At 44.7% G+C, this 27973-nt stretch overlaps 1 protein-coding gene across 1 annotated transcript in view; it reads right to left on the reverse strand.

The window, feature by feature from the left end:
• The window catches only part of LOC120914023 (histo-blood group ABO system transferase-like), a 177918-nt gene that overhangs the window by 83462 nt on the left and 66483 nt on the right, over positions 1 to 27973 (reverse strand). The window contains exon 2 of the mRNA XM_040324452.1: positions 17784 to 17859. Coding sequence (XP_040180386.1) covers positions 17784 to 17859 — 76 coding nt within the window. The remainder of the gene's footprint in view (positions 1 to 17783; positions 17860 to 27973) is intronic.

The raw sequence follows: 27973 nt of genomic DNA on the forward strand, positions 1-27973 counted from the left end.
GCATGCGCTGTTCGCTCGGCGCGGGAGCGCGCCTAATTTAAATGATTCCCGCCCCCGGCGGGATCATTTACATTAGGCGCCCTTACGCCGGGCTATTTAGCATAGCGCCCGCGCAATTTACGGAGCTACTGCTCCGTGAATCGCGGGCATATCAAAATATTTGCGTGGCGCAGAGCAAAAATCCTTGCCCTTTGCCCACGCAAATATTGCGCGGATCTACCTGAATCTGGCCCCTTCTGTTTTTATGCTGGTTGCAGGTACTAAAAAACATGTATTAGAAGGAGTAGACTAAAAATAATAATAGAAAACAAAAAACAGATATTACATGTGTATTGCGTATATTAATATAGGCAACTGCGAAAAAACAATATACATACATAGAATATATGTGGAAAAAAAAAACAACAACGATTTTGAGATCCAGTAATTTATTAATCGCAATACCAAATTTTTGGTATATGTCTTTAACTGTGACATAGGCTTAGAGATCGGCTCTATGATCATCTCCATGACATTGAGAAAAATCACAATACTAATGTGGCCAACCATTGGAATTCTGTAAAGATGTGTCTTAAAGATGTGTCCTGTCTTTCTATCCAGGGGGTGGATCCCCTCCTGTTAGGGGAGGCAACAGATTCAGGATGCTGTGCAAGCGCGAGGTATTCCATATATTTTCATTACACACTAGGGGCCAAATTCTCAAAAACCTGTGTAAATTTAGGATTATCTAACTTATGTCATTTAAGTTACGGCGCCCTAAGTTGGTGTCGTAAGTACCGTATTCTCAGCGCATTTGCGCACAAAATTGCGCCATCCTTAACCTAAGTTTCAATGCGTAAGGCGTGGTTATGGCAAGTGGGAATGAAGTGGGCGTGCCTCATTGTAATGAGCCGTGACCCCATGCAAATGAAGTGCCGGCCGTACTGCGCATGCGCGCACGAATTTGGACCTCACTGCGCATGTGCAGAACTTTGGTCATCGCAATCAGTGAGATAGGTAAAAGGCCAAGCGTACTTAGTTTGAAGATCGCCCTGTGTCTAAATAGCCCCAGTCAAACAGACTTCTATTGCAAAAGTATTTCCCTGTGTTCCCTTCCTAAAGCAAGTTGCTTCTGCTTTGAACGTTTGTCAGTGTTTGTTGGTAATATTTGTTTGTGAGAAAAGTGTTTGTGGAGTTGGAGGGTATAGTTGGTGTTTGTTTTTGCTAATTTGTTATTTGTTTTGATTGTTTGCCTGTTTGTTTTTGATAAGTATTTCTTTTTTGGTGTGTGATTGTTTTTTGTTGTCCTTTTTTGCCTGTTTGTTTTTGAATTTATAGTAGCTGTCTGTATATTTTTTTTTTTGCTTGTTTTTATTTTCTTTGTTGTGTGTGTGTATTGTTGTTTGTTTTTTGGGTGAGTTCCCTGTTGCTGGGTCTTGTCTGTCATGGCTCCCAAGCGCAGGAAGCTTAATTTTACCCTGGCAGAGAAGCATATACTTGCTCAGGGCGTCATTAAATTTGGGCGATTTCTCCATGGCCCTGAGAGCCACAACACCACCCCGGCCAGGAGGAAGGAGATCCTTAAAACAATTACCGATCGGATCAATGCGGCGGGGGGGGGGGGGGGACCAGGACCATCGCTGGAGTACAAAAAAAAAAAAATGACTTAAGGAGCGTGTCCCGGAACAAGCTGGCAACGCTGCATGCCCATACCAGGGGCACTGGAGGAGGGGGACCCTGCCCAGTCAGGATGAGTGAGGAGGAATGGGCAGTGGCCCAGTGTTTCCACCCACAGCAGGTGGTGGGCCTGCCTGGCTTTGACAATGATCCTCTTATGAGGACAGGTAATTTTTTGGAATTTCTATCTGGTGATTAGCATGTGTGGGTGGGGGAAGGGAAGATGTGCCAAGTGTGTGGATCCACCAACCTGTGATTGTTTTGTGTCCTCCCCAGATGGCCAGGTTGCAGCCCCATCAGCCCAGGAGGTGGCAGCCCCATCAGGACAGGAGGTTGCTGGGCCATCAGGACAGGAGGTTGCTGGCCCATCAGGTCAGGAGGTGGCAGCCCCATCAGGTCAGGAGGTGGCAGCCCCATCAGGTCAGGAGGTGGCAGCCCCATCAGGTCAGGAGGTGACAGCCCCATCAGCCCAGGAGGTGGCAGCCCCATCAGGTCAGGAGGTTGCTGGCCCATCAGGGCAGGCTGCTGCACCACCCCCAAGACAGGCTGATGCAGAGTCCCAAGAAGGGCAGGATTCGCCATGGGAGGGGAGTGCCCACAACTCCCCTAATTTGGATGTTGAGTGGGAGGAGGATGAGGGGGAGGAAGATGACAATATTGTGATTGGGCAGCAAATCATGATGGGCCAAGATGTGACCTTTGAGTCATCCCCTGAGGGAACCCCACAGGCGCCCAGCAGTCAGGCCACCATCATGGGTCGCCCCTTCCAACCCTCCTCCAACATGCAGCAGCACCCATGGCTCACTCCAACTCCTCCTCCAAGGCCACAAGCCTCAGGGGCAAGTAGGAGGCCGACCCCGGAAAACAGGGGGGGGTTGGTGCGTCTGCCGGTCAGTCTGTTGAGGGACAATGTCCGGCAGACCCGCAGTCTGTCTGCAATCCAAAAAACGATGACCAAGGTGGAGCGCAGCCTGGGTGCAATGAGGGAGTCACTGGGTGACGTGGCCACCAACTCAGTGGGGGTCATCACCTGTTTGTGGGACCTGAGGAACGCCACAACAGGCGTGGCCCAGGAGGTGACTGCCCTCACCCAGGCTGTGCAGGCCAATACCCGGGCTGTGCAGGCCAATACGGCTGACATTACTTCCTGTCTGACAAGGATAGCCGTTGCCTTGGAGGGAAGGCCAGCAGGAGGACAGACACCAGGGGAGGCTCCTTCTTCCCCTGCACAGACCCCCCCCCTGAAAATACTCCCTCCCCTGCACAGACCCCCCCCTGAAAATACTCCCTCCCCTGCACAGACCCCCCCCGTGAAGATCCCCCAGTCGGCCGTGGCCGTCCCCGTGCCCGTGCCCGTGCCCGTGGCCGTGGGCAGCCCAGAAGGAGCACTCGGCAACATCCTTAATTTGCAGGGGTACTTTTGATTTTTTTTTTTTTTTTTTTTTTTTTTTGCTACTGTACTTATGATTTGGTTTATGTGTGTGAATGATGTGTGAATGTGGGGGGGTGGCATTCCTGAAAACATAAGGGTGTCACCCTCAGTTTTGGTGGAGTATGGATCCCCAGGACCAGGGAGAAGTCATCCTAGGTTCCTGAATGGTGTATGAATGCACAGTGACATAATTGGAGCCGTGGCGGGGCGTTACTGCTTCCAAGTACCAAAGGGGGGGGTACTTGGATCTAATCCAATTCGATGTGCATGTGATGTGTCTGTGCTAGGGACCACAGTGACGTGCATTCATGCATTCTCATTGTGAGATAATTAATGTGCGTTTTGTAACAAAAAAAAAACATTCTCATTGGCATATAAGTAATGTGCATTTTATGTGCAACGAAAATATTTAAAGGTCACATAATCTCTGTGATTTATTCTGGGCAAAGCAAAAAAATAAAGATAATTAGGGTCCATTTACTGGGCAAAGATGCCTTCAGCCAGTTGTCTCCTTATTGCCTGGCCCTCAGCAGCCCGGGTAGAGGGGTTTGGGGGGGGGGGATTGCCTGGGTGGGGGGTTAGGTCAGGACATATCTCCACATGCAGGCCCCTTCTCAAAACAAAATTATGGAGGATGCAACATGCCCCAATAATTTGGCAGACAAAGTCTGGGGAATACAAGAGTGTACCCCCAGTCTTGTCAAGGCATCTAAATCTGGACTTGAGAAGGCCAAATGTCCGCTCTACTATTGCCCGGGTCTGGATGTGCACCTCATTGAATTTGCGTTCTCCGGGTGTTTGGGGGTTCCTAAAGGGGGTCATCAGGTGGGGTCCCAACGCATATCCTGAGTCACCTGTAAGGGAAAAGACAGGAGGATATTAGTCATGCATGTGCCCCTTGTGATGTCTGCATCATGGGGGGGGCATACCTGACACCAATGTCACTCACCAATCAGCCAGCTGTCTCCATACACATTATGCTCCAAGTCTTGGTAGATCTTGGTCTGCCGTAGGATGTAACTGTCGTGGCACGACCCTGGAAACTTGGCACAAACGTGCCAGATGAGGCCATGGGCATCTACGATCACCTGGACATTGATCGAATGCCAGCCTTTCCTGTTTCTGAACAGGTGTTCTGTTTCATGGGGGGCCTGTAGTGCCACATGGGTGCAGTCTATCGCCCCGATGGTCTTTGGGAAGCCAGCAATGTTATAGAAGTCTGTCATGGCTTGCACACGCTGCTCCTCCTGGGTGGGCATCACAAACTGGTTGCTCATGCGCCGCAGTATGGCAGGGACCACCTGATGGACACATTTGCTCATTGATGACTGCACCATCCCAGCCACACCTCCAGATGCACGCTGGAATGAGCCACTGGCTAAAAAATGGAGGGTTGCCATCAGTTTGTGTAGAGGTGTCAGGGCATGGGAGCGTCTGGTTGGGGTGATAAGATCCTCCTGAAGAAGTTGGGTGATCTCCAGGATGGCCTCCCTATCAAACCGGTAGTTGCCAATCACCTCATATTCTGGCATTTGCCAAAGATCACGCCGTGGACGATAAACTCGTGCCTGTGCCCTCATCCTCCTCCTCTGTGCCCTCCTCCTCCTTTGTGCCTGTAAGGCAGCAAGTGCCGTCAGAATCATAGCTGGTCCTGGCATTTTTACACAAAGATCCTTCTCAACTATAGCTCTAAGCTCTAGTCACTACCTACAGCAAACCCTTCCACAGCATGTGTAAAATTAGGGCTGGTTTTATAATGTGGAAATTTAGTCAGAAAAACTAACAGGTGCGCACAGGGCGGAAAATACGGCACACACACTTAATTCTGAGAATCGCCCTAACTCCCTCATTTGCATCTTTGCCTATCAAAAACAGCGGCGAGCCTAGCGTAATTTGCGCCCGGGGATGCGCAGGTGTAACTAATTTAAGTACGGCTGAAAATACGGAAATCTTTTCTTAAGTCGTTTTGACGATCGTGCGCAAATATACGCGCCGTGTAAATTTAGAAAACTTCAGTTAAGTCGGCGTATCTCTTTTGAGAATTTGGCCCTAGAATTCTGGTCAGGCTGAATTTTGAATGGGACGTTTCCTATTACTACGATTGATTCACTTTTACAAGTGTGTTTCACTATTGGTTGCCTCGCGCTGCAGATCATTCTTGAACATACCTGTACCCCTATTCCTTTCCTTGCTTCCTCCCTCCCCCTCCCTTTTCCCCTTTCCCTCTTTTTTCAGCTTTTTCCCCCTTCTTTTTTTTCACAAAACTAAAGGGATGGATATCTTCTTGTACAAAACTGTCACCTTTTCTCCCAAGGAGGTAATCAGGGATCCCGAGGGCAGATATATCCTTCTCTCCGGACCAGTGAATGGAACCCAACCCTATATACATTTATCACATCGGAATCAGATGGCACATTTTGTTGGTGATTGAATGAATCGTTGCTCAGTGATCCGGTCCAATGTGCCATACTGGATAAAGAAATTAAAGAATATTTTTGGGTCAATGACAATGGGGAGGTCCTTTATGAATCTCTCTGGGCCGCCCATAAAGCAGTGCTATGGGGCAAGATAATTCAAATCTCCAAACTTAAAAGATAACGACAAGCTGACTTAGTTAAATTAGAACAGGAATTTTAAAAACTATCCAAAACACAGACATAACCCCACTTCTAGGTCACAAACCCTGTTGGACTCAAGTAGAGTTGCCCTAAACTTAGCTCTAACTACCCAAGCAGAAAAAGGCCTTAGGTGGCACAATGCTCGTTAGTATCTTCATAAGGATAAGGTAGGACCCGATATAGCTTCTAAATTGACACCCAAGCCTCAAACATTCTCCTTTCCCAAAGTTCGTGACTCCACAGGTACACTCACACAAAATCTGCAATGGATCATGGCAGAATTTCATAACTATTATGCAGAATTATACAAGTCAAGCGAGATACCCAGACCCCATACCCTCACTGACTTAGATGAAATCCCTCTATCTAAATTGAAAGAGGCCCAGATGGGTTTTCCACCTGCTATTACAGAACCTTTGCAACCACTCTAGCCCCCCACTTGACTTGATTCTACCACGCCCTTCAGGGAAAATTTACACTGGACAACGTCTCTGGCTTATGTGTCTGCCATCCCTAAACCGGGCAAAGATAGCTCTAAAGTGGGCAATTATAGACCAATTTCATTGATCAATAATGATCTCAAAATATTAACCAAAATCATGGCCAATAGACTCATAGGTGGCTACATTCACAAGGACAGATAGGCTTTATCCCGGGGAGGCAGGGTCCTGATCAGATTCGCAGAGCTATAGATGTCATCTTTCTTTTGAAGTCAATGGGGGCCCCAACCAGGAAGGATTTATATTTTCTGTGGATCTACAAAAAGCGTTTGATACTGTTGAGTGGCCTTATCTGTTTGAAGTTTTACGAAGATGGAGGTTTGATCCTCATTTCATACAGTTAAGGAATTTGCACTCCAATTACTCAAACCCATTCAAATAGACAGCTAGTTTTGACCAATTATATAATGCCAATTACCTCCCCATGTTTAAAAAACTGAAGGAGGACCTATCTACTTGGGGACAGGGGAATCTGTCCTGGTTGGGCAGGGTAAATGACCCTCTTGTCTAGGATTTTATACTTATACCGATCCCTGCCCATCCGATCCTGAGATCACCTCTGCAAAAATTCCAATCCCAGATAGCATGTTTAATGTGGGGCAATAAGGGATATCGATGCCGTAAAAGTGTGCTTCTTAGAATACGTGCCCAAGGAGAACTAGGTTTGCTGGACCTATGGCGGTATTATCGAGCTTCTCAATTAACACAGTTCTCGATCGTATACTCACATGGTTATAGACTGGATTGGGTTGATATGGAGAGACAAGCTATTCCACTACACACTATAGATTACCTAGCTTGGGTCCCTTCTAAAAATAGACCCCCATAATGGCTCCCACCTTATCGCACTCAATGGACCTATGCAACCTATTATACAAATCCTCCTTTCTCATTTATGAGCTTCACCCTTTAGCGCACATCTTCCACCACCCCAGTTTTCCCCCTGGAAAAAATATTAGGACATTTCAGTGGTGGACAAGCAAGGGCATATTCCAAATTGGTCACTTTCTTTCCTCTATGGGTCCCCTCACGGCAAGCCATTGTATTAGCAAACTGGATATGCCATCTGAAAGATTCCATCTGCATCAAATCCGACATTTTATCTTATGTTTATGGACCTCAAAACCTGAACCTGAATTTAAATGCATATGGAAAATGGTGCTCCGGATGCCTGGATCAGAAGGGAGGAATATCTACCTGAGAAACCACCTTATGCACTGAGCTGGGAACAGGATATTAAGGTCACTTGGGAGGCAAGAAACGTGGTACTCAAAGTTCCAGAATTCCTTTAAGGGCATAGCTAATGTCTCTCTTTGGCAAGTACCGAAATATTCACAAGATGATATAATGTACCTTTTTGTATGGCCAAGATTTTTTCAGGCACGTCCCCACTATGCTTAAGAGGATGTGGGATGACGGGATCTTTATTCCACATATGGTGGGAGTGTCCTCGTATTCGGAGCTTCTGGAACAGGTTTTTTTCTTTGTTGCGCAAAGTGACCTGTATGTCTGTGCCAAAAAACGCCTGAGATTGCCTTACTTAACTGATGCCAAGTAGGATGTCCTAAGTCTCTCCGAATGCTGCTTCTAAAAGGAAAATATCCTGGGTGACGGTTCAGGAAAAGATCTCCAGATCTCCAGTCCACTGCAGATAAACACGACATGGTATGGGAACCGTGGAGAGCCTATATACAACATCTCCCACGGCTCCTAAAGCAGAATACAACGAATCTAGTTCTAAGTAGCTATCTGATGCCTTTGTATCCTCTCATATTCACTCTTTCCTTTATCCTTCTTCCTCCTCTACTCTACTCTGTATACCCTGGTACCCCCACTTGGTTTGGCATATAAACACGAGGGGATTGTCTGTTACAAACGCTACAACAAGTTTAGTTCGGGCATAATTTGGACCTTGGATTTTAAGGTCAACACTTACAAATGTTCCGTTTACTGATAACAAACATCATCTTTTTTTCTTCCCTTTCTGCACTCCTTTACTCACAGAGAAATCCCATATTACGGGGTTTGTTTATGTACCATATATAACTCAATATACTCTGTTTATTCTAAATTTCCTAATCTTTGGTAGCAATGTTTCCCCCTCCTCGACACAGTATGCTCCCAGTTGGGTTGTCTGGGCGAGGGAGACAAGATTTAGATGGTAAGATAATTACCACAAAAATCTACATAATTGTCTCAACACTCGGTGATGTACGCCTTCATATGTTAACAATGTGATTGTATCGCAGATAGTTTCATTGTTATCTCATAATCTCACTCTCTACCTCACATCACCCTCAAACAGATGGTCAAACTGAAAACATGAACTAGACCCTGTAAACCTATCTGCGTCATTATGTCAATGCGTTACACTCCAACTGGTCTGAGTATTTTCCTTTGGCTGGACTCGCCATTAACTCCCATTGGCACAGTGCTATTCATACCACATAGTTCTACGCAGCCCCTCAGACTTTTCCCCTACTTCAGCCTTCTTCTGGTGTATCAGCAGCAGATCAGTGGGTGAAAATTATTCTGCTACACTGGAAAAAGATTTGCCTATTACTACGGAAGTCAACAGGCAACAGGCAAGAATGCGCTTTTCTCCAACAAACGAAGACGCCATATACCTCCATATGTGTTAGGGGACAGAGTTTGGCTATCAACCAAATACCTGAAACTGAAAAAACCTTCTACCAAATTGGGCCCTTGACTCATCGGTCCTTACAGAATTATTGCTCGAGTCGGGCCAGTCTTCTATCAGTTGAAATTGCCCTCCTCTCTCCGGATACATGTCGTATTCTACGTTTCCCTCCACAAAAAGTACATTTTCTATCACTACTCCAGAATGCAACTGCTACCTCCTCCTGTTCTTGTTGATGGACAAAATTAGTTTGAAGTCTCTAAGATTCTTGATGGCAGGGTTGTGGCCAGTGGCGGTGCGTCCATAGGGATGCAGGAGCGCCGCCCCCTCTGGCTCGCTCACAGCCAGTAAAATATACAGATTCATACACTGTATGAATCTGTATATTTTCGCCGCTGCCGCCCACTATTCAGCTGACCGGACATTGAGCGCCGGTCAGCTGAATAGCGGCAGCTGGCTGGCTGTGTGGAAGTGCCTATCAGGGCCAGCGTCCGAGGATAAGACTGACAGGCGTCTCAGCCAATCAGGTAACCTGATTGGCTGAAGCGTCATCGAGGGCGGGACGAGGGACATCGAGGGACGTAGAAGCCATAAAGGTAAGTGCCAGGGGGGGTACTGGGCACGGTGGCTAGTGGCTACAAGTGGGGGCACAGTGGCTACAAGTGGGGGCATAGTGGCTACAAGTGGGGGCACAGTGGTGACAATTGGGGGCACAGTGGCAACAATTGGGGGCACAATGGCAACAATTGGGGGCACAGTGGCTACAATTGGGGGCACAGTGGCTACAATTGGGGGCACAGTGGCGAAAATTGGGGGCACAGTGGTGACAATTGGGGGCACAGTGGCGACAATTGGGGGCACAGTGGCGACAATTGGGGGCACAGTGGCAACAATTGGGGGCACAGTGGCGACAATTGGGGGCACAGTGGCTGTGTTTGATGGCATAGTGGTGACATTTGATGGCACAGTAGCTGCGTTTGATGGCATGGCACAGTGGCTGTGTTTTGATGGCATTGCACGGTGGCTGCGTTTTGATGGCATGGCAAAGTGGCTGTGTTTTGATGGCACGGTGGCTGCCTTTTGATGGCATGGCACAGTGGCTGCGTTTTGATGGCACAGTGGTTGTGTTTTGATGGCACAGTGACTACATTTGATGGCATGGCACAGTGGTGACAATTGATAGGTACAGTGAGGCTGCAATTGTTTTTTTTTTTTTTCGTTTGCGCCCCCCAAAAATTTTGAGCACCAGCCGCCACTGGTTGTGGCCTATGGTTTCCGGTTCATTGGAAGGGATATCCGGTCACAGACCATTCCAGGGTCCCAGCCAAAGATTTGCATGCCCCTGTTCTTATTCGAGACTTCCATGCCTCCTTTCCTGCTAGGCCCCGAAGGGGTCCACGTCATGTACCTGGTTGTCTTTGATCTGGGATGTTCCTGGTCCCACAGCTGCAGTCTTGCCTGTTGTGTCACGGAGGAGCTCTGGAATTATTGCGATATTCTCCCAGCTTGATGCATTGCCTTGGACTCACTAGCCCCACCTGCTGCCAGCTGCGGACAATGTACAATCAAGCAGCAAATCAATAGCAGCACTTCCTGTTACTCAGTGCTCGCTTGTTTGGACTAGCTTCCTGGGTGTATTAATAACTCTGTGATTTGTACTACCGTGTATTGAATCTCTACATGAATTCTTGACCATTCTCCAGCATGCTGATTTGGTACTTGACCGCCAGCCTGTGTATGACTTCTGCCCGTCTGACCATTCTTTGGATTTGGATTTTGTACCGCTTTGCCTGATCTGTTACTGACTTTACCTGCCCAACTACGTTTAGGTCTGAATCCTCAGCATACAAACTCCACTTTGGACACTTAATGGACGCAAGGTAATTATCTTGCCCCAAAAAAGATATATATAATTTTTTTTTAACAATAAATAAAAAATATAAATACAATTGAAAATAGAGCAGCTACCCCAAACGTGTGAATACCACTAGTGCAGATTAGATTAAAAGTATGGTAGGGAGCGCTATGAAACTATTGAATTAATATTGTAAATAAATAAGTAAACATATATAACAGTGTCACTGGTGTAAATTGGTACTCAAACCATCAATCAAGTGTGCAATATTAAATCTTGGATACATTATAAGAATAATCAGCCATGTCTTCACAACATGTGCTGAAAAAGAAAACAGAAAAAAGTGATTGTCCAATGTGAAAAACAAAAACCACAGGGAACTTTTCTTCTGCTGTTGAAATGAACCACCTTCACCGACTGTGCTGTTGTCACCCAAAGTGCTCTATAAGTAGATGTCTGCTTACCAGATGGTGTTCACGTTGTTAGTTAAAAAAAGGTCAACTGAGCTTTAGCAAGATATTGCTTGCTGCAATGTGATGGAGACCGTACAGAGGTCTGTTCCTCTCCCCAAATATGGATACCAGATAGGATATATATGGATGGATACAAAAAGAACCAGAATAGTGTAATCCTATTTTTATTTTAAAATGATATAAACAAAAAGCCAAATTGCTGCTTACAGTTAAAAGTGCCTTCTTCCGGCACTGAGGCTGGATGGCATGTCAGATAGCATGGGAAGCCCTGTGTTCGGCGGGGTGACTGGCGTGCATATTACCGCCAGCGACGACCAACCAGAGGGACCGGAAGTGATGTAATCGCGTAACCAGATGCCGCCTTGACGTACGTTTCGTAATCACGTCTTCAGGAAGCGTACTTGGTTACTGTGTACACACGCTTAAATAGTGAAGAAGCCCTGCTAATAGGGGAGGGGATGGTAGTGGTGAACCTGAAGAGTTTACAAAAGGAAAGTACTATATGGTAACAAGACTGTTGTATTTGGCAAGAAAACTCATTGCACGTTATTGGATGGCTCCGGGGGTCCCCACGGGGAAGCAATGGATTGCATATGTCAACTCCCTGTTGGGAAGAGAACACCTGGCTTATAAACGAAGGAAAGCAGAGGGTAAATTTGAGGAGATTTGGTACTCCTGGCTGAGAGATGTGAGTGTTGCACCACCAAAATTGGTGACGGACAGATTTTCTATGTAGAGTGCAGAGGACAGGGGGGAGGGGGGATATAAAAAGATAGAGACTTACATTGGAATATTATAGGAACATAAAATTGTGGTATAATGTGGTAAAATGTATGTCAAATGAAATGTAATGGAATGCCGAATAGGCATATCTATGTATGTAATAAGAAAAGAAAAGAATAAAAATAAAGTTGATTTAAAAAAAAAAGTGGTGAATTGGTTTTAACAGCCTCAGAGCTGTTCTTAGGCAAACATAGAGAGCCTACATTACAAATGTACAAAGAAAAAAGTTGCGCTAATGTGCGTATTACTAAGATGCCCTGCAAACAGCGCAAATGATACAAAGAAAATTAGTGACAAACAGTGGTCAAACCGTGAACTTAAATTAATAAGTCTTGTGAACAATTATGGGTTAACCATAATCCACCATAAAGTCAAAAGCATAAACAGATGATCATATTCAATGATCTCCCAAGTGTAAATATTCCCCAACTTCCTGGAAAGAGTGATGATAGAAGCACCTCCACCACAATCACACACTGACTCTTACCGGAACTCTATGATCTCTTAATTACAGGAGATCATAGACAGCATATACTGATGGTGTCCTTGAAGCGTATCTCCAGAGAGGGACGCTCACAATATTACATTGCCTTCAACAGTGTACCCATACAGGATTTAAAGAAAGAAAGAACTCGCATAGCGTAAGATCCTCGAGATTTAATGAATGATAAAAAGATGTGCACTTACATCAAAATTGTAGACATAAAAGCATCAAAGAAAAACGAACCGGCCAGCTCCTTGAACAAACCGCCCGTATCTTCTGGGTGTGATCACTTGACACAGTGACGTACACTGTTGGAGGCAATGTAATATTGTGACCGTCCCTCTCTGGATATACGCTCCAAGGACACCATCAGTATCAGTTATTACCCATAGCTTGTTGTAATCCTTCTACAAAGAAATGACTCTATAATGGGGTAAATGTCTAGATACTCTCCCACCCAGGAATAGAGAGAACCGATCCCACTTATAATGGGTCGGCCCGGGGGGTTATTTTTGCAATTGTGAATCCTGGGCACTATGTATAAAACTGGGATATGGGGAACCTGTGTGGTGGTAACCAAGGACACTTCCTGAAGACGTGATTACGAAACGTACGCCGAGGCTGTATCTGGTTACTGATTACATCACTTCTGGTCCCTTTGGTTGTTTGTTGCTGGCAATGGAATGCACACCAGTCACCACGCCGTACACAGTGCTTCCTATACTATCTGACATTCCGTCCAGCCTCAGTGCCAGGAGAAGGCACTTTTAACTGTAAGCAGCCATTTGGCTTATTGTTTTTATCATTTTAAAATAAAACGGGATTACACTAGTCTGGTTCTTTTTGTATCCATCTGGTAAGCAGACATCCACTTATAGAGCACTTTGGGTGACAACACAGTCGGTGAAGGTGGTTCATTTCAACAGCAGAAGAAAAGTTCCCTGTGGTTTTTGTTTTTCACATTGAACAATCACTTTTTTCTATTTTCTTTTTCAGCACATGTTGTGAAGACATGGCTGATTATTCTTATATTGTATCCAAGATTAAATATTGTACACTTGATTGAAGGTTTGAGTACCAATTTACACAAGTGACACTGTTATATATGTTTACTTATTTATTTACAATATTAATTTAATAGTTTCATAGCTCTCCCTACCATACTTTTAATCCACCTTGGACACTACCTACCACAGGTACCTTACATATGCGGAGAAGTTATTGCCCTGCTTAGCTTAGTGTCAACCGCAAATACAGAGATTGAACTGTTTATCCCATCCTCCTCCTTTATGAACAAATTAAACAGGATTGTTCCCACCACAGAAGAGGGAGACCCCACTTCCCACCCCTGACAATTCCGAGTATTCCCCATTTATAACCACCCTCTGAACTCGCCCTTGTAGCTAGTTTCTAATCCCATAGTTCCTTATCATCCCCTCCAAGAGCTTGCATACTATTGATGTTAGGCTAACTGGTCTGTTATTCCCAAAACACTCTCCCCATGTTGAGGGCATGTGGCTTGGTACGGTTCAGGAGGGGGGTTTTCACTTGTCCCCTACCCTTTCCTGGCCTTGGTATGGACTTCCCCTTAAAATCTATACCAGACCCAAAGGGCCTGGTATGGATTTTGGGGGGACCCAACAACATATTTTTTTAAATTTTCGCATTGGGGGTTCCCCTCCGAATCCATACTAGACCCAACGGGCCTGGTATGGCCCGGGGGGGGGGCTTCACATTGTTTTATTTTGCGCTTTTTTTGGACAGCAAGTTTTTTTTTTACATTCACCTGTCAGCAGGGAATCCCTGCTGACAGCTTAGGACTCATTGGTTGTTAAGAACGCGGCGGCCGGCTTTACAGCCACTTGCTTAGCAACCAGCTATATAGTGTGAAAATAAAAACCGCAAAGCTTACATCTTAATCAGCAGCATATGCTGACAATAGGCAAATGCCCAATAGCCAATGCCACATGAGCATGGTTGGTACCATAATATATATTTTTCTTTAAATATAAGTTTTTTTTAATTTTCCTTTTTTCAAAAAACAAAAGGGTACAGAAGAGGTACAGAACAACTGTGGTCACAGTAGACCATATCACAGACATGTAGGCTTTGCAATGAGATTCACATTGCCATCTATAACATAAAACATAAAAACATCTAGACTGTCGCAACAGACAAGTACAATAACATAGTGCTCATACAATTTGACCATAAACGTTCCTGATCCAATGTGCTAGCACCTGAAATAACATCTTAAGCAATCCGTCACATGTTTGGTCAAGAGCATGATCAGTCGGAGTGTTCGTGTCTCAATCAAATACACAGCCCCCAAAAAACTGGTTATAAAACCATCAGTTGAGGAAACCAAAGATAGAAAAAACAACAACCACAATCCAATGGATGGAGGTGTGTTTTGTTTCCAGGTAGTCAGAATGCAAAATTATGCAGCATTGAGCAAGTGTCTCACAATGGATTTCTAGTATTATCGCGCCAGGATTTTAGAGGGGTGCAGTAGGAAGAACGTTGCATCTTTTTGAATTGGGTGATCAGTGAACTTTTGTGTGATCGTCTCTACGGTTATCCAAAAATGCAGTAATAGTGGGCATGACCAAAAGATATGGAGGAGTGTTCCTTTATCCTTTTGACACCGCCAGCATTTATCTGTCATGGTAGGGAAGAATTTATGTATAGTACCACCTGGTTATAATCTTATAGTTCGTTTCTTGGATTCTTGTGCAGATGAACGATTTTAGAGAAAATCTAAGAATATTTTGTGTTTGCACGTCAGTGAAAGTCTGTTTTAGGTCCTGTCCCCAAGTTCGTAAGAACACCAGGTCAGGTTGTGTTGATGGGGTGTTAAGTAGAGAGTATGTTTTCGTGAGTACTTGGGGTAGTACTCCTTCGTCTGTACAGTAATTTTCAAATGTTGTAAATTCGTGGGTAAATTGTATGGGATCCAGTATTGAGTGGATGAAGTGGTGTTACTGTATAGCTTTCCAAAACGAAAGTCCGCCAATCCGTGTCTACAAAGTGTAGAGCACAGTCCCTACCTGCTGGCACGAGTTCCCCATAGTCTTATCGGGTCAGTCCAGGTGTTTACATGTCTGTTCCAGTCAATGATTCTCCCTAACATTAGTAATTTGTATTTTCTAGGTATGGTTGTGCTCAGCTCTGTAGTGTAGTGGTATGCCCACTACCTTCAAAGGTTCAAGCCATAGGTTCAAATCCCACTAATGGTATCACCTCCTGAAAACTTGTACACAGCACCATAATTAGCCAATGCACTTTATTCCATAATTTTAACCCTTCAAATGCATGCAATGGTATGTAATTATTCACTAACATTATGGCGTGAAATTTAAAAAATCAAGGAAAAAGACGGCACAGGGTCCCCCCAATACATACCACGCCCTTTGGGTCTGGTATGCACATTAAGGGGAACCCAACACCAATATTTTTTTTTTAAATGTGCGTGCCGCCCCCCCCCCAAATTCAGACCAGACCCTTATCCGAGCATGCAGCCTGGAGGTCAGGAAAAGGAGGGGGATGAGCGAGCGCCCCCTACTGAACCATACCAGCCCACATGACATCAACATGGGGAGGATGCTTTGTTGTCCCCCCCAATTCACCTTGTCCCCATCTTGATGGGCACAAGAGCCTCACCCGACATCCCTAGCCATTGTTTGTTGGGGTTCTGCAGGTAGGGGCTTATCGGAATCTGGAAGCCCCCTTCAACAAGGGGGCCCCCAGATCCTATCCCCCCATGTGAATGAGTATGGGATACATTGCGCGTTCGCCCACCTGAACTTTTAATTGGGCGCTATTTATATGCACCGCGCAATCGCATATTCGCGCAATAGTAAATGGCCCCCACAGTGTCGGATCTGTGCACCCACTTCTATAGGTGGATGCAGATGCAGCAAAAAGTGTCTCAGCATACAGGACCTGTCTCAGCGCCTGTCTGAATTCCTGATTCTGGAGCAGACAGAATCTTGAGCAGCTGTGCATGGCAACCAATCAGATCATAGCTTTCATTTTCAAAGCTGAACTAGCTGAAGATAGAAGCCGATTGGTTGCTATGTGCAGCTGTTCCAGACTCTGACTACACCAGTATTGTACAGCACATTATTTGTTAAAGTGTTTGTAAAGGCTCAAGGTGCATTCTATGCATGTTGGTAAAAGACCTTTGGTGTGCAGCAGCCCCCACCAGGAAGATCCAGACTTTATTGTCGAAATGACGTGGTGCCTGGACTGACTTCTGTGACATCAGCAGAGAACGGACTTCAGAAAATCGGTCACAGGAGTGCAAAACAAATTGGAGAAAAGGAGAAGTACATCCAAACAAGCTCAGGCAGGACTTCTCCTTTAATATCACTTTAAGTTTAGCTGTGTGTGGTAAAGGCTATGCAATAGAACAGTTTTATTTTATTACAATGAGTGTACTGGGGTTTTGCACTGTCTGTTACATACTCGCTTGTGGCACAGTCATTAAAGCATATAGCCATTTAAGCCCCTGCCACCAGGGCCGCCATCAGGAATTATGGGGTCCCTTACACAGCTTCAAGCATGGGCCCCCTGGAGCAGAGAACCGGGGGGGGGGGGGGTGCTGCCGCCTGAAAAAAATATAATTTTAATTTTATTTTAAAAAGAGGGGTTGCCATCTGGGGCCCTGGGGACCTCTGGGCCCTATATATATAACAAATTATTATTATTTTTTATAAAAATAAATTACAAAAAAAGGGGGGTTGCCATCCGGGACCTCTGGGCCCTTTAATAATAATAAAAAAAGAAACCTCTGGACCCTTTAATAAAAAATAAATAAAAACAAATATATAAAAAAAAAACATTTATAAAACAAAAAGGGGGAGTTTACATCCAGGGCCCTTTAAAAAAAAAAATATATATATACATATATACAAGGGGGGTTGCCATCCAGGACCTCTGGGCCCTTTAATAATAATAATAATAATAATAATAATAATAACAACCTCCGGACCCCTAAAAAAAAAAAAAATTGTCCCTTTAAAAAAATAAATAAATAACTATATAATTGTTTTTTTTTTTAATAAAAAAAAAAGGGGGGTTGCCATCTGGGGCCCTGTGGACTTCCGGACCCCTAAAAAAAAGGGGGTTGCCATCCGGGCCCCTGGGGACCTCCGGGCCCCCTACAGGTGTACTGCCTGTACCCCCCTGATGGCGGCCCTGCCTGCCACTGTTGATGCAATCCAACCCCACACCCACAGTTTTGGCCTACCATTTTTCTTGGGTGGGTGCAAAATAATGACCAGTCCTGTGTGCCAGATGTGCTAGATAAGCCACTGCATATTATTAACAAACTCACCAGTAGAAAGAGGTGATAAACATAGCCACGATCAAGAGCGAAAACAAAAAACACTTCTTTCCATTGCCTGTGCCATCTGAAAAAAAAAAAAAACACTTTGCCAAAATCAGCTTATACATTTTGTCACATACTGGGGTACTGAGGGTACAGGAATGAGGGAGACCAGACAATAAGCGAAATGTCTCATATTTAAATATACTTGGCACATTTATGAGAGTGTGAACAGTACCAGCAGCATAGGCAGCCTACCATTTGGTTATCATTGATTTTTACAATATAATAAGCGAAATGTCGAAATGTCGCCGTCTGTCGCATGTCCTTGAAAATCAGTATACTAGCACAGCCCTCAAAATTTCCACTCGCCTGCTCGCATTTTGGGCAGCCTGGGAGCAGGGGGGGCGAGCAAGGAGTGATCTTAGGGGAAGAGAGAAGAGTCACCGCCGTCACCTAGTTGTTCAGAGCGCGGGGAACATAACAGCTTTCAATTCAATAGCTGTGTTCCCCCGCCGCGGCCGTCATATACAGCCCCTCCCTGTTGTCCGGGCACTTTGATAGACAGATCACTCATCCCAGGATTGGACGGGTGATCTGTCTATCAAAGTTTCCCGGACAAGGGGGTATATGACAGCTCGCCGCGGGGAACACAGCTATTAAATTGAAAGCTGTTATGTTCCCCGCTCTCTGAACAACCAGGCGGCGGCTCCTCCTACCAGAACAGGTAGGCTGCACTGGGGACACAGGCTGCAATGGGCACACATGGCTGCACTGGGGACACAGGCTGCACTGGGGACACAGGCTGCACTGGGGACACATGGCTGCACTGGGGACACAGGCTGCAATGGGGACACATGGCTGCACTGGGGACACAGGCTGTAATGGTGACACAGGCTGAAATGGGGACACATGGCTGCACTGTGGCGGCACTGGGGACACATGGCTGCACTGGGGACACAGGCTGCACTGGGGACACATGGCTGCACTGGGGACACAGGCTGCAATGGGGACACATGGCTGCACTGGGGACACAGGCTGCAATGGGGACACATGGCTGCATTGGGGACACATGGCTGCATTGGAGACACATGGCTGCACTCTTTAACAACCACTGACAGCGAGATGTTGTCATGCGTGATATCAGAAGTTAAACCGCTGTTATAGATAAATAGAAAACTACTATGTGCAAATAACACGTGCTACAATAGTGATAGTGAAAAACAACATACATTCATGGCCGAAATTGTTGGTACCCTAGAAATTTTCCCAGAAAATCAAGTATTTCTCTCATTAATGTATTGCAGTAACACATGTTTTGCTATACACATGTTTATTCCCTTTGTGTGTATTGGAACAAAACAAAAATTGGACATAATGTCATACAAAACTCCAAAAATGGCTGGTCAAAATTCTTGGCACCCTTTCAAAATTGTGGATAAATAAGATTGTTTCAAGCATGTGATGCTCCGTTAAACTCACCTGGGGCAAGTAACAGGTGTGGGCAATATAAAAATCACACCTGAAAGCAGATAAAAAGGAGAAAAGTTCACTTAGTCTTTGCATTGTGTGTCTGTGTGTGCCACACTAAGCATGGACAACAGAAAGAGGAGAAGAGAACTGTCTGAGGACTTGAGAACCAAAATTGTGGAAAAATATCAACAATCTCAAGGTTAGAAGTCCATCTCCAGAGATCTAGATTTGTCTTTGTTCACAGTGCCACAGTTATCAAGAAGTTTGCAACCCCTGGCACTGTAACCAATCTCTCTGGGCGTGGACGGAAGAGAAAAAATAGATGAAAGGTTGCAATGCAGAATAGTCCGGATGGTGGATAAACCGCCCAAAACAAATTGCAAAGAAATTCAAGCTGTCCTGCAGGCTCAGGGAGCATCAGTGTCAGGGCCAACTATCCATCGACATTTAAATGAAACGCTATGGCAGGAGACCCAGGAGGACCCCACTTCTTACACAGAGACATAAAAAAGCAAGACTACAGTTTGCCAAAACGTACTTGAGTAAGCCAAAATCCTTCTGGGTTACCGTCTTGTGGACAGATGAGACCAAGATAGAACTTTTTGGTAAAGCACATTATTCTACTGTTTACCGAAAACAAAATGAGGCCTACAAAGAAAAGAACAGTATCTACAGTAAAATATGGTGGAGGTTGAATGATGTTTTGGGGTTGTTTTGCTGCCTCTGGCACTGGGTGCCTTGAATGTATGCAAGGCATCATGAAATCTGAGGATTACCACATGATTTTGGGTCGCACTGTAGAGCCCAGTGTCAGAAAGCTGGGTTTACGTCCAAGATCTTGGGTCTTCCAGCAGGATAATGACCCCAAACATACATCAAAAAGCACCCAGAAATGGATGGCAACAAAGCGCTGGAGAGTTCTAAAGTGGCCAGCAATGAGTCCAGATCTAAATCCCATTGAACACCTGTGGAGAGATGTTAAAATTGCTGTTGGGAAAAGGCGCCCTTCCAATAAGAGAGACCTGGAGCAGTTTTCAAAGGAAGAGTGGGTCAAGTTTGGGGTGGAGGAACTTCAGGAAGGAATTTTTTCCCCTGCTGTAGCAAATTGGATCATGCTTTGCTGGGGGTTTTTGCATTCCTCTGGATCAACTGTGGGTAAAGAATTGTGTATAAGGGATTGTATGATTTTTTTTTTCAACCTGACTATGTTACTTAACTGGCCTGCACAGAGTACTGACCTTAACCTGATAGAACACCTTTGGGATGAATTACAGCAGAGACTGCTGTCGAAAATGAATGTTCTTAAAATGGAAAAAACTAAGTTCTACTAGTGTATGGCCAGCATTAGTTCCTCCATACTCTATGTTCAAAGGCTGTCTATTCACATTTTGGACATCTGTCTTCTCTATTAACTACTGAATTAACACAATATTAGTAATATAACTGCATCAAGAGAATATCTGTGATTTTACACTACTTTTTACATCTATTGGTACATATTCATATTTAAAATTGTAATGCATTTACTAACTGAATTTATGTCAGGTATTTTCTATAATTAATACTTAAAGGGAATTCACAGTCCTACATTCTGGTAGCTCTAACAGGTTGGTTCATAGTAGCACATGGCATTTAGACTTTGCCAGCTTTTCTCTGGTCAATCCCAATTTGCTAAGTAACTTGAAATAGTTCTTAACAAAAGTACCTATTGTGTACTGATGTTAATGTTTGGATTCGCTCCATAGAAAACGTTCTGCCCTTGTGTACTCAAGTGTTTATTACAGATCCAAATCACTAACACAATAAATCCTTTTATGTAGAAGTGACTTTTTGATAAGCTTTCTGTTTATTACATTTTCTTTTTGTATTCATGGCAAAAAAACAAGATCAATAATTAGCCCTGCAGCTGTGGCAAAAGTGTATTAGAAAATCATCTCCCCTGTCATGTTCACTGGGCTATACTACAACTGCACAAAACCCATTCACGTGGATTGCCTTAATTTTTTTTTTTATTATTATTTTATTATTATTTATAATAAAACATGTATTTCTCCTGTAATGCGGTCGGAATTTCTGACAACAAATGTTCGATGTGAGCTTGTTGTCGGAAAATCCAACCTTGTGTATTGTGAGGGGTTAGCTCGGTAGCGGGGTGTGTGACCCCTTGGATGGGTTCACCACACACTGAGTTTATACAGACTGGCAGTCGAAGACGCTTGAAAACAAAGTTTTTGGTTTATTTTTCCATCTTGCAGGAAAACAATTGCAAACATCCAAACAACATAAACAAAATCAAACATAAAATAAACCCTAGCCACTCTGGGTGTCTACCTTCCACACAGGAACCTGTCTATGGAGTCTGGCTCAGCCTAGCGCTGGGCAGACAGTGCTGGTTGTACAGCACAAAACAATAGTCTTTTGATTTTTATCACACAGAAAAAACACTCCTTTCCTCACCTCCTCAGAAGACTTTCAGTGCTGCTCTCCTACTCACAAAGCCTTAGGAATGATGCAGCAAGTCAGTGGTAATCCTTTGGACTACTTACAGAGGCCTTAATTGCCTCATCCTGAACAGCTGGAGTCTTTCAACGCCCTTAGACCTTGTCTGGCTATTTTTGCAGCCAACGCCTAATAACGATTGGTGTATTGTCTAAACAAGGCAGAAATGTATGTCCCGTCTGTGACAACACCCACAGATTTACCTGACTTCCTGTCACATACCCCCCCTCTTTTTTCAACCCTAGGGTTGGGACACAGGTTGCCAGGCAGGCATGCACTCGGGACAACCCATCTGCATTCCCCATTTTAGCACCGGGGCAATGCGTTACCACAAAAATAAATTCCTGGAGGGCCTGGAACCACCTGAACAACCTCTTCACTTTGGCATGACCATGCAAGCTACCACCCACATGGGCCCAACCCTGTCCCATCCGGTGACTTTCTCCGCGTCCACCTGCTAAATTTTTTTGGGGTCTGCAAAGACACTCCCATGCCTTTTTACGTGTACGCTTCCAAAAGCGCTGTCTTCCCATTTCCCTTGGACCTACCCTAGCCACCTTATCAGTAGGGAGTTTACTACTCTTGGCACCTTTTTCCACCCAAGGCTGATTTCTGAGCCTTGAGGGTCCGATACCATTAAGGTTACCATCAAAAATTCGCCAACATGCTGCATTTTTCATCATGGTCAGAAATATCAATGCATTTGTCATATTTCATTTCACCCATGTTTGTCAGGGCAGTGTCTGGAGAGGAACTACACCCAGTGGAGTGGTTGTCTCCGGCAGCTTCACTATACACAAACTCCATTGGCATGAGATCCTCTGCCAGAAACTGTCCCGATCGCTGAACATCATCGCATAACACAACATTTGGACCTCTGACTACAATCATTTCATTTATTGCTGTGCCATCTGGCACTTCCACCAACATTAGCTCATTTGGCATGGGACCATCCATTACCACATCATTAGAACCTTTGTGGATCACAGACCTCTTCTGTGCGTTCACCGTTACTTGGTGCTTCCATCTTGTGAGCAACATCTGCAGCAGCAGATGCACCATTGCATACAAGTTGCTCTGCCGGTCCTTCATCTGGCACTGCAGAAATCATGTCTGCTCCACTTTTACCAACAGAGGCCTTTTCCAACAAAGCCAATATGCTTTTTGCCCATCTGTCCCAGTCTGTTATCTCTGCGCTACCAGAGGGACAGCGTGGCTCAGTAACAGACACATTACAAACGTCACTTTTGGTTAAACCAGACTGTGGTAATACATTTTTAACCATTGCAGGCTGCAATACCACACCCTCACCTCCTTGCTCTTGTGGCGCTTCATTAAGTGCATGAATGATTTCACACCTGTCATTGCCAGACTGCAATAACACATTTCCATCATGAGTGTTTTCAAACATATAAGATTTAGCATTTAACATTTTGTCATTACCATGTTCAGGTACCCTCCTATTCACCAGAGCGGCACCATAGCTGTCCGAGGCAACCTCCGGCTCTAAAACGCAGAGCTCCCTGGGGGTTTCTAGGGACACCTCTATAACCTTTGTCTCAGTTGCTAGGGGAGATAGCACATCTTTAACTGCGTTTATAGCAACATTTTTATCTCTAGTGAGTTGCACTAGCCCATTAGCAACTGGACCATCAACTTTAGACAACACAATATTATCAGTTTTACCCATCACATTGTCACATTCAACTTTACCACTTGCCTCCCCACTGGACAGGGTACTGCAGCGAGGCAAGTCCTTTTCCACACAGACAGTGGATCTCCCATTTGGGGTCACTGCAACCCCAGTGTGCACATTCACATAGTCAATCTTTTCCATGCATTTACCAGCAACAGTCTTACGATCACTGTAACAGGGACTGCCATGTTCATTTGAGTACGTTGTCTGTCCTTTATCGCACCTACACTAGCCAACTCTCCCTGGTGGCCATGGGATGAAACTGCAGCAGCCACTGCTGACTCCTTAGCACCACCTGCAGGCACAACAGGTACTTCCTTACTGTTGCCAGAGGTGATTGCAAACACGCTTGCAAAAAAATCTGGGCTTGCAGACAAAGACTTCTGCCCAGTAGCCATATCTTCAGCCATGTTCCATAACCTGGGACAAGAAGAAACCCCATGCCCCAGCCGACCACATTCCAGGCATGTTACATTTTTGCACACATCTTTAGTGGGACGCCTCTCCACATCTCCACTGTAGCTCCTCCTTCCGGTTACTATTTGACCTCTCGTTGCTATGGGAGACGGCACTCTTCCAGCTGTACTTTGCTGACTCTCCCAAACGCAGCGACTTTGCGATCCTTGACGCCTTGTTGCTTCCAACTTACTACGCTCCTCTGTCGGCAATACGTTTCTCACATGGTTTGCAGACTTGATATCACCACCATTGCTACGGGCAACCACATACCTCTCGAACTTCGGATCCGACTTTTGTACACTGGCACTCAAATCAGGTTTTCTAAACATGGTCGCAGACCTTTGTCGGGCCATGTCACCTTGTCTTGGCGACTGAGACAAAGGGCACTTGGAGACAACATGCCCCAACTCACTGCACCGCAAACAGCGCTCTTGCTTCATAGTGTTGAGCAGAATACGCCATATTCGATTTCGCGATATATCTCAAATATATAGTCGAATATTCGAGATATATTCGCTAAATTCGAATATTCGTGATATTTTATCGAAATGAAATGATTGCGAAATTTCGCTATTGCGAATGCGAACATAATTGCGAAATTTCGACAAATGCGGAAGGAGCACTCTGATTGGCTCAGAATATTCGTGATATTTTACAATACAAAATAATTGCGAAATTTCAACAAATGCGGAAGGAGCACTCTGATTGGCTCAGAATATTCGTGATATTTTACAATACAAAATAATTGCGAATATTCGGCAAATGCGGAAGGAGCACTCTGATTGGCTCAGAATATTCGTGATATTTTACAATAGAAAATAAAAAGTGTTTTGCATTGGTGGTGATTCTTTACTCTATCCATCTGTCACAGCCGTTTGTCAATCAAACACCTTGAAGATTGAACACGTTCATTCTGCATGCTTTGGACTTTTTTTCACTTCACATATCAAAGACATTTTTATGAAAGATTATTTTTCTATTATTGGGACTATATTTCTTTATATATTTGTTTCACTGTGTATTTCACAAGTTATTTGCGCTTGCTTATTTTATAATTTGCCCACATGTCTTGTCACTAGACATATTTTTATTCTTGTAGAGTGACTCCATTTTCTGTCTTGTATTAATTTATGTTGTATAACATTTTTGAGTTGCTGCTGTATTCTCCCCTTTTTTTAAGGTATGCGCAATTTTTTCCTTCTTACAAAAAAAAATAATATCAAACATACAAATATTCATAACAGAAACATACACAAAGCCCCCCCCTTTTGCATCAGAGACAATCAGAGTTCTCCTACCACAGTTATCGAAAACTCGCAATCATTTTCGCATTCGCATTAGCGAAATTTCGCAATTTTTTTTTTTTATATTCGGCAACATAAAAGGATCGCCTCAGCTTAGCTACTCGGCCCAGGGTCTCTAATCATACCAGCAATGCTTTTAGACGTCGATAGGATGTGATCTGTTTTAAAAATAAAATTGAAAAAATGCGAATATTCGGAATAGCGAATATTCACCGCGAAATTCGAAATATATCGCGAATACTCGAATATGCCATATTCGAGCCGAATATTCGCAATACGAATATTCGTGAGCAACACTATTGCTTCAGAGCCTTAGCAGGAGGTCCCCCACTGCATCCTCTTGTAAGTATGAGACTTTGCATATTAACAGCTGGCCTGTCTGCACCAGCGTTACCAGGGGCAACCACATGCACTTCCCCTTTAACTGGAGTTAGTTTAGCAAAAAACAGTCTGCAATGCTCTCTGGCAGGCTCAAACCCTTGCATCATCTTTGCAGTCACTCCACCAAACTTTTGCGCCGTCAAACCAAAAAAATGAAGCACTGTCACTTTAAAGCAAGTTGCTTTTCACTTCATGCAAGCTCTCCTCAGCTGCACACACAGATTGCAGTAGTTCCTGCTGCGACTCACCATGGAGCAAGGACCCGGATTCCACCGTCTAGATGCCCGCATTTTCCATCATATGTGAGGGGTTAGCTCGGTAGTGGGGTGTGTGACCCCTTGAATGGGTTCACCACACACTGAGTTTATACAGACTGGCAGTCGAAGACGGTTGAAAACAAAGTTTTTGGTATATTTTTCCATCTTGCTGGAAAACAATTGCAAGCATCCAAACAACATAAACAAAATCAAACATAAAATAAACCCTAGCCACTCTGGGCGTCTACCTTCCACACAGGAACCTGTCTATGGAGTCTGACAGCCTAGCGCTGGGCAGACAGTGCTGGTCGTACAGCACAAAACAATAGTCTTTTGATTTTTATCACACAGAAAAATCACTCCTCTCCTCACCTCCTCAGAAGACTTTCAGTGATACTCTCCTACTCACAAAGCCTTAGGAATGATGCAGCAATTCAGTGGTCATCCTTTGGACTACTTATAGAGGCCTTAATTGCCTCATCCTGAACAGCTGGAGTCTTTCAACGCCCTTAGACCTTGTCTGGCTATTTTTGCAGCCGACGCCTAATAACGATTGGTGTATTGTCTAAACAAGGCATAAACCTATGTCCCGTCTGTGACAACACCCACAGATTTACCTGACTTCCTGTCACAGTATGCTACATCAGATATGGGAATGTTTGACCATTCTTCCAGAAGCGCATTTGTGAGGTCATGCGCTGTTGTTGGACGAGAAGGCCTGGCTCCCAGTCTCCACTCTAATTCATCCCAAAGGTGTTCTATCGAGTTGAGGTCAGGACTCTGTGCAGGCCAGTACAGTTCCTCCACCCCAAACTCACTCATCCATGTTTTTATGGACCTTGCTTTGTGCACTGGTGCGCAGTCATGTTGGAACAGGAAGGGTCATCCCCAAACTGTTCCCACAAAGTTGGGGGCATGAAATTGTCTAAAATGTCTTGGTATGCTGATGTCTTAAGAGTCCCCTTCACGGGACCTAAGGGGCCAAGCCCAACCCCTGAAAAACAACCACATACCATTGGGGGATTTGGGGCCTCAAGGAGGAAAGAAGAAGAAGCGTCCTACCCGGGGTGCACTCTGCGAGTCTGGTATAATATGCCCACCTTGAGGAGCTGGTGAGTCTGTTGCTGTGTTTTACTCACTGCTCCTCCAACCTGTGATATGCCTATCCTATTCAGGTGCCCGATGTTTGAGTTGCCAGGCCCTTTTTTATGTGACAGAGTGGGCCAGAGGGTGTGTTGCCTGGCCTACTTACCTTGAACAGAAGTTTGGACAAGGGTTTGCCCCGTTCAGTTTGTTTTTTCAAGTTTCCCTTATCCCCCCTGCTCCTCCAGATCCACATGGACATTTTTGTGAAGAACTCTTGGGAGGGGTTTGGGTTTAGTCAGTTAGAGGGGGTCCTTGCAAACTTCTCCACAGCAGTTCAGAAAGAAACAGCAAGAAAAGTACCATTCTACTTTTTTTTACTTCCCTTTTACTGCTACTTCTTGCACACACAAAAAAAGGGACTGCCGCAGTACCAGCGCACTGACTGCTAGGGGCAGTGTTCTGCAACGTTACATTGCAGGACAGAAATGTTATTTATTTTATACTTTATATTCTTGCAACAGAGATTATTGCTCAAGCACTTACCACCAGGACTCTTTGGGAGGACTGGAAATTTTGCGCTCGGGCCCGAGTGCACAGTTTAAATTTCGACCTTAGAGGTTGTACATACATAGAAAATGATATTGATATGTCAGGATGTATATTGTGTATTTTGTATGCTTCTTTATCTTTCCTATACAGGTTTTTCTGGACCCACCTACTATCAACACTGCGGAGAATGGGCAGCTAGATAGATAGGGTTGTGTATGTTTGTATGTCTCCCGTTATTTAAATGATGTCAATACTGTAATGCAATGTTTACATTCTGTCCTTTCTCCTTTTTCTGTCTGGTTTAGCAGGTATCAGGCTAGCATTCAGGCTTAAATGCTTAGGACACTGGGGACAGTGTCATTTCAAGTGGGGGGAGTATGTAGCGCCCCCTTACTTCCAGTATGGGCACTACGCTAAAGTTAGTGAGGAATGGGAGAGTTATTCTTGCTCTCATTCACAATTTGTCAAATTTGGGCTGCCTACATTCCAGAAATG

Source organism: Rana temporaria, chromosome 9 (genome assembly GCF_905171775.1).
Source record: "Rana temporaria chromosome 9, aRanTem1.1, whole genome shotgun sequence".
NCBI lineage: Eukaryota > Metazoa > Chordata > Amphibia > Anura > Ranidae > Rana > Rana temporaria.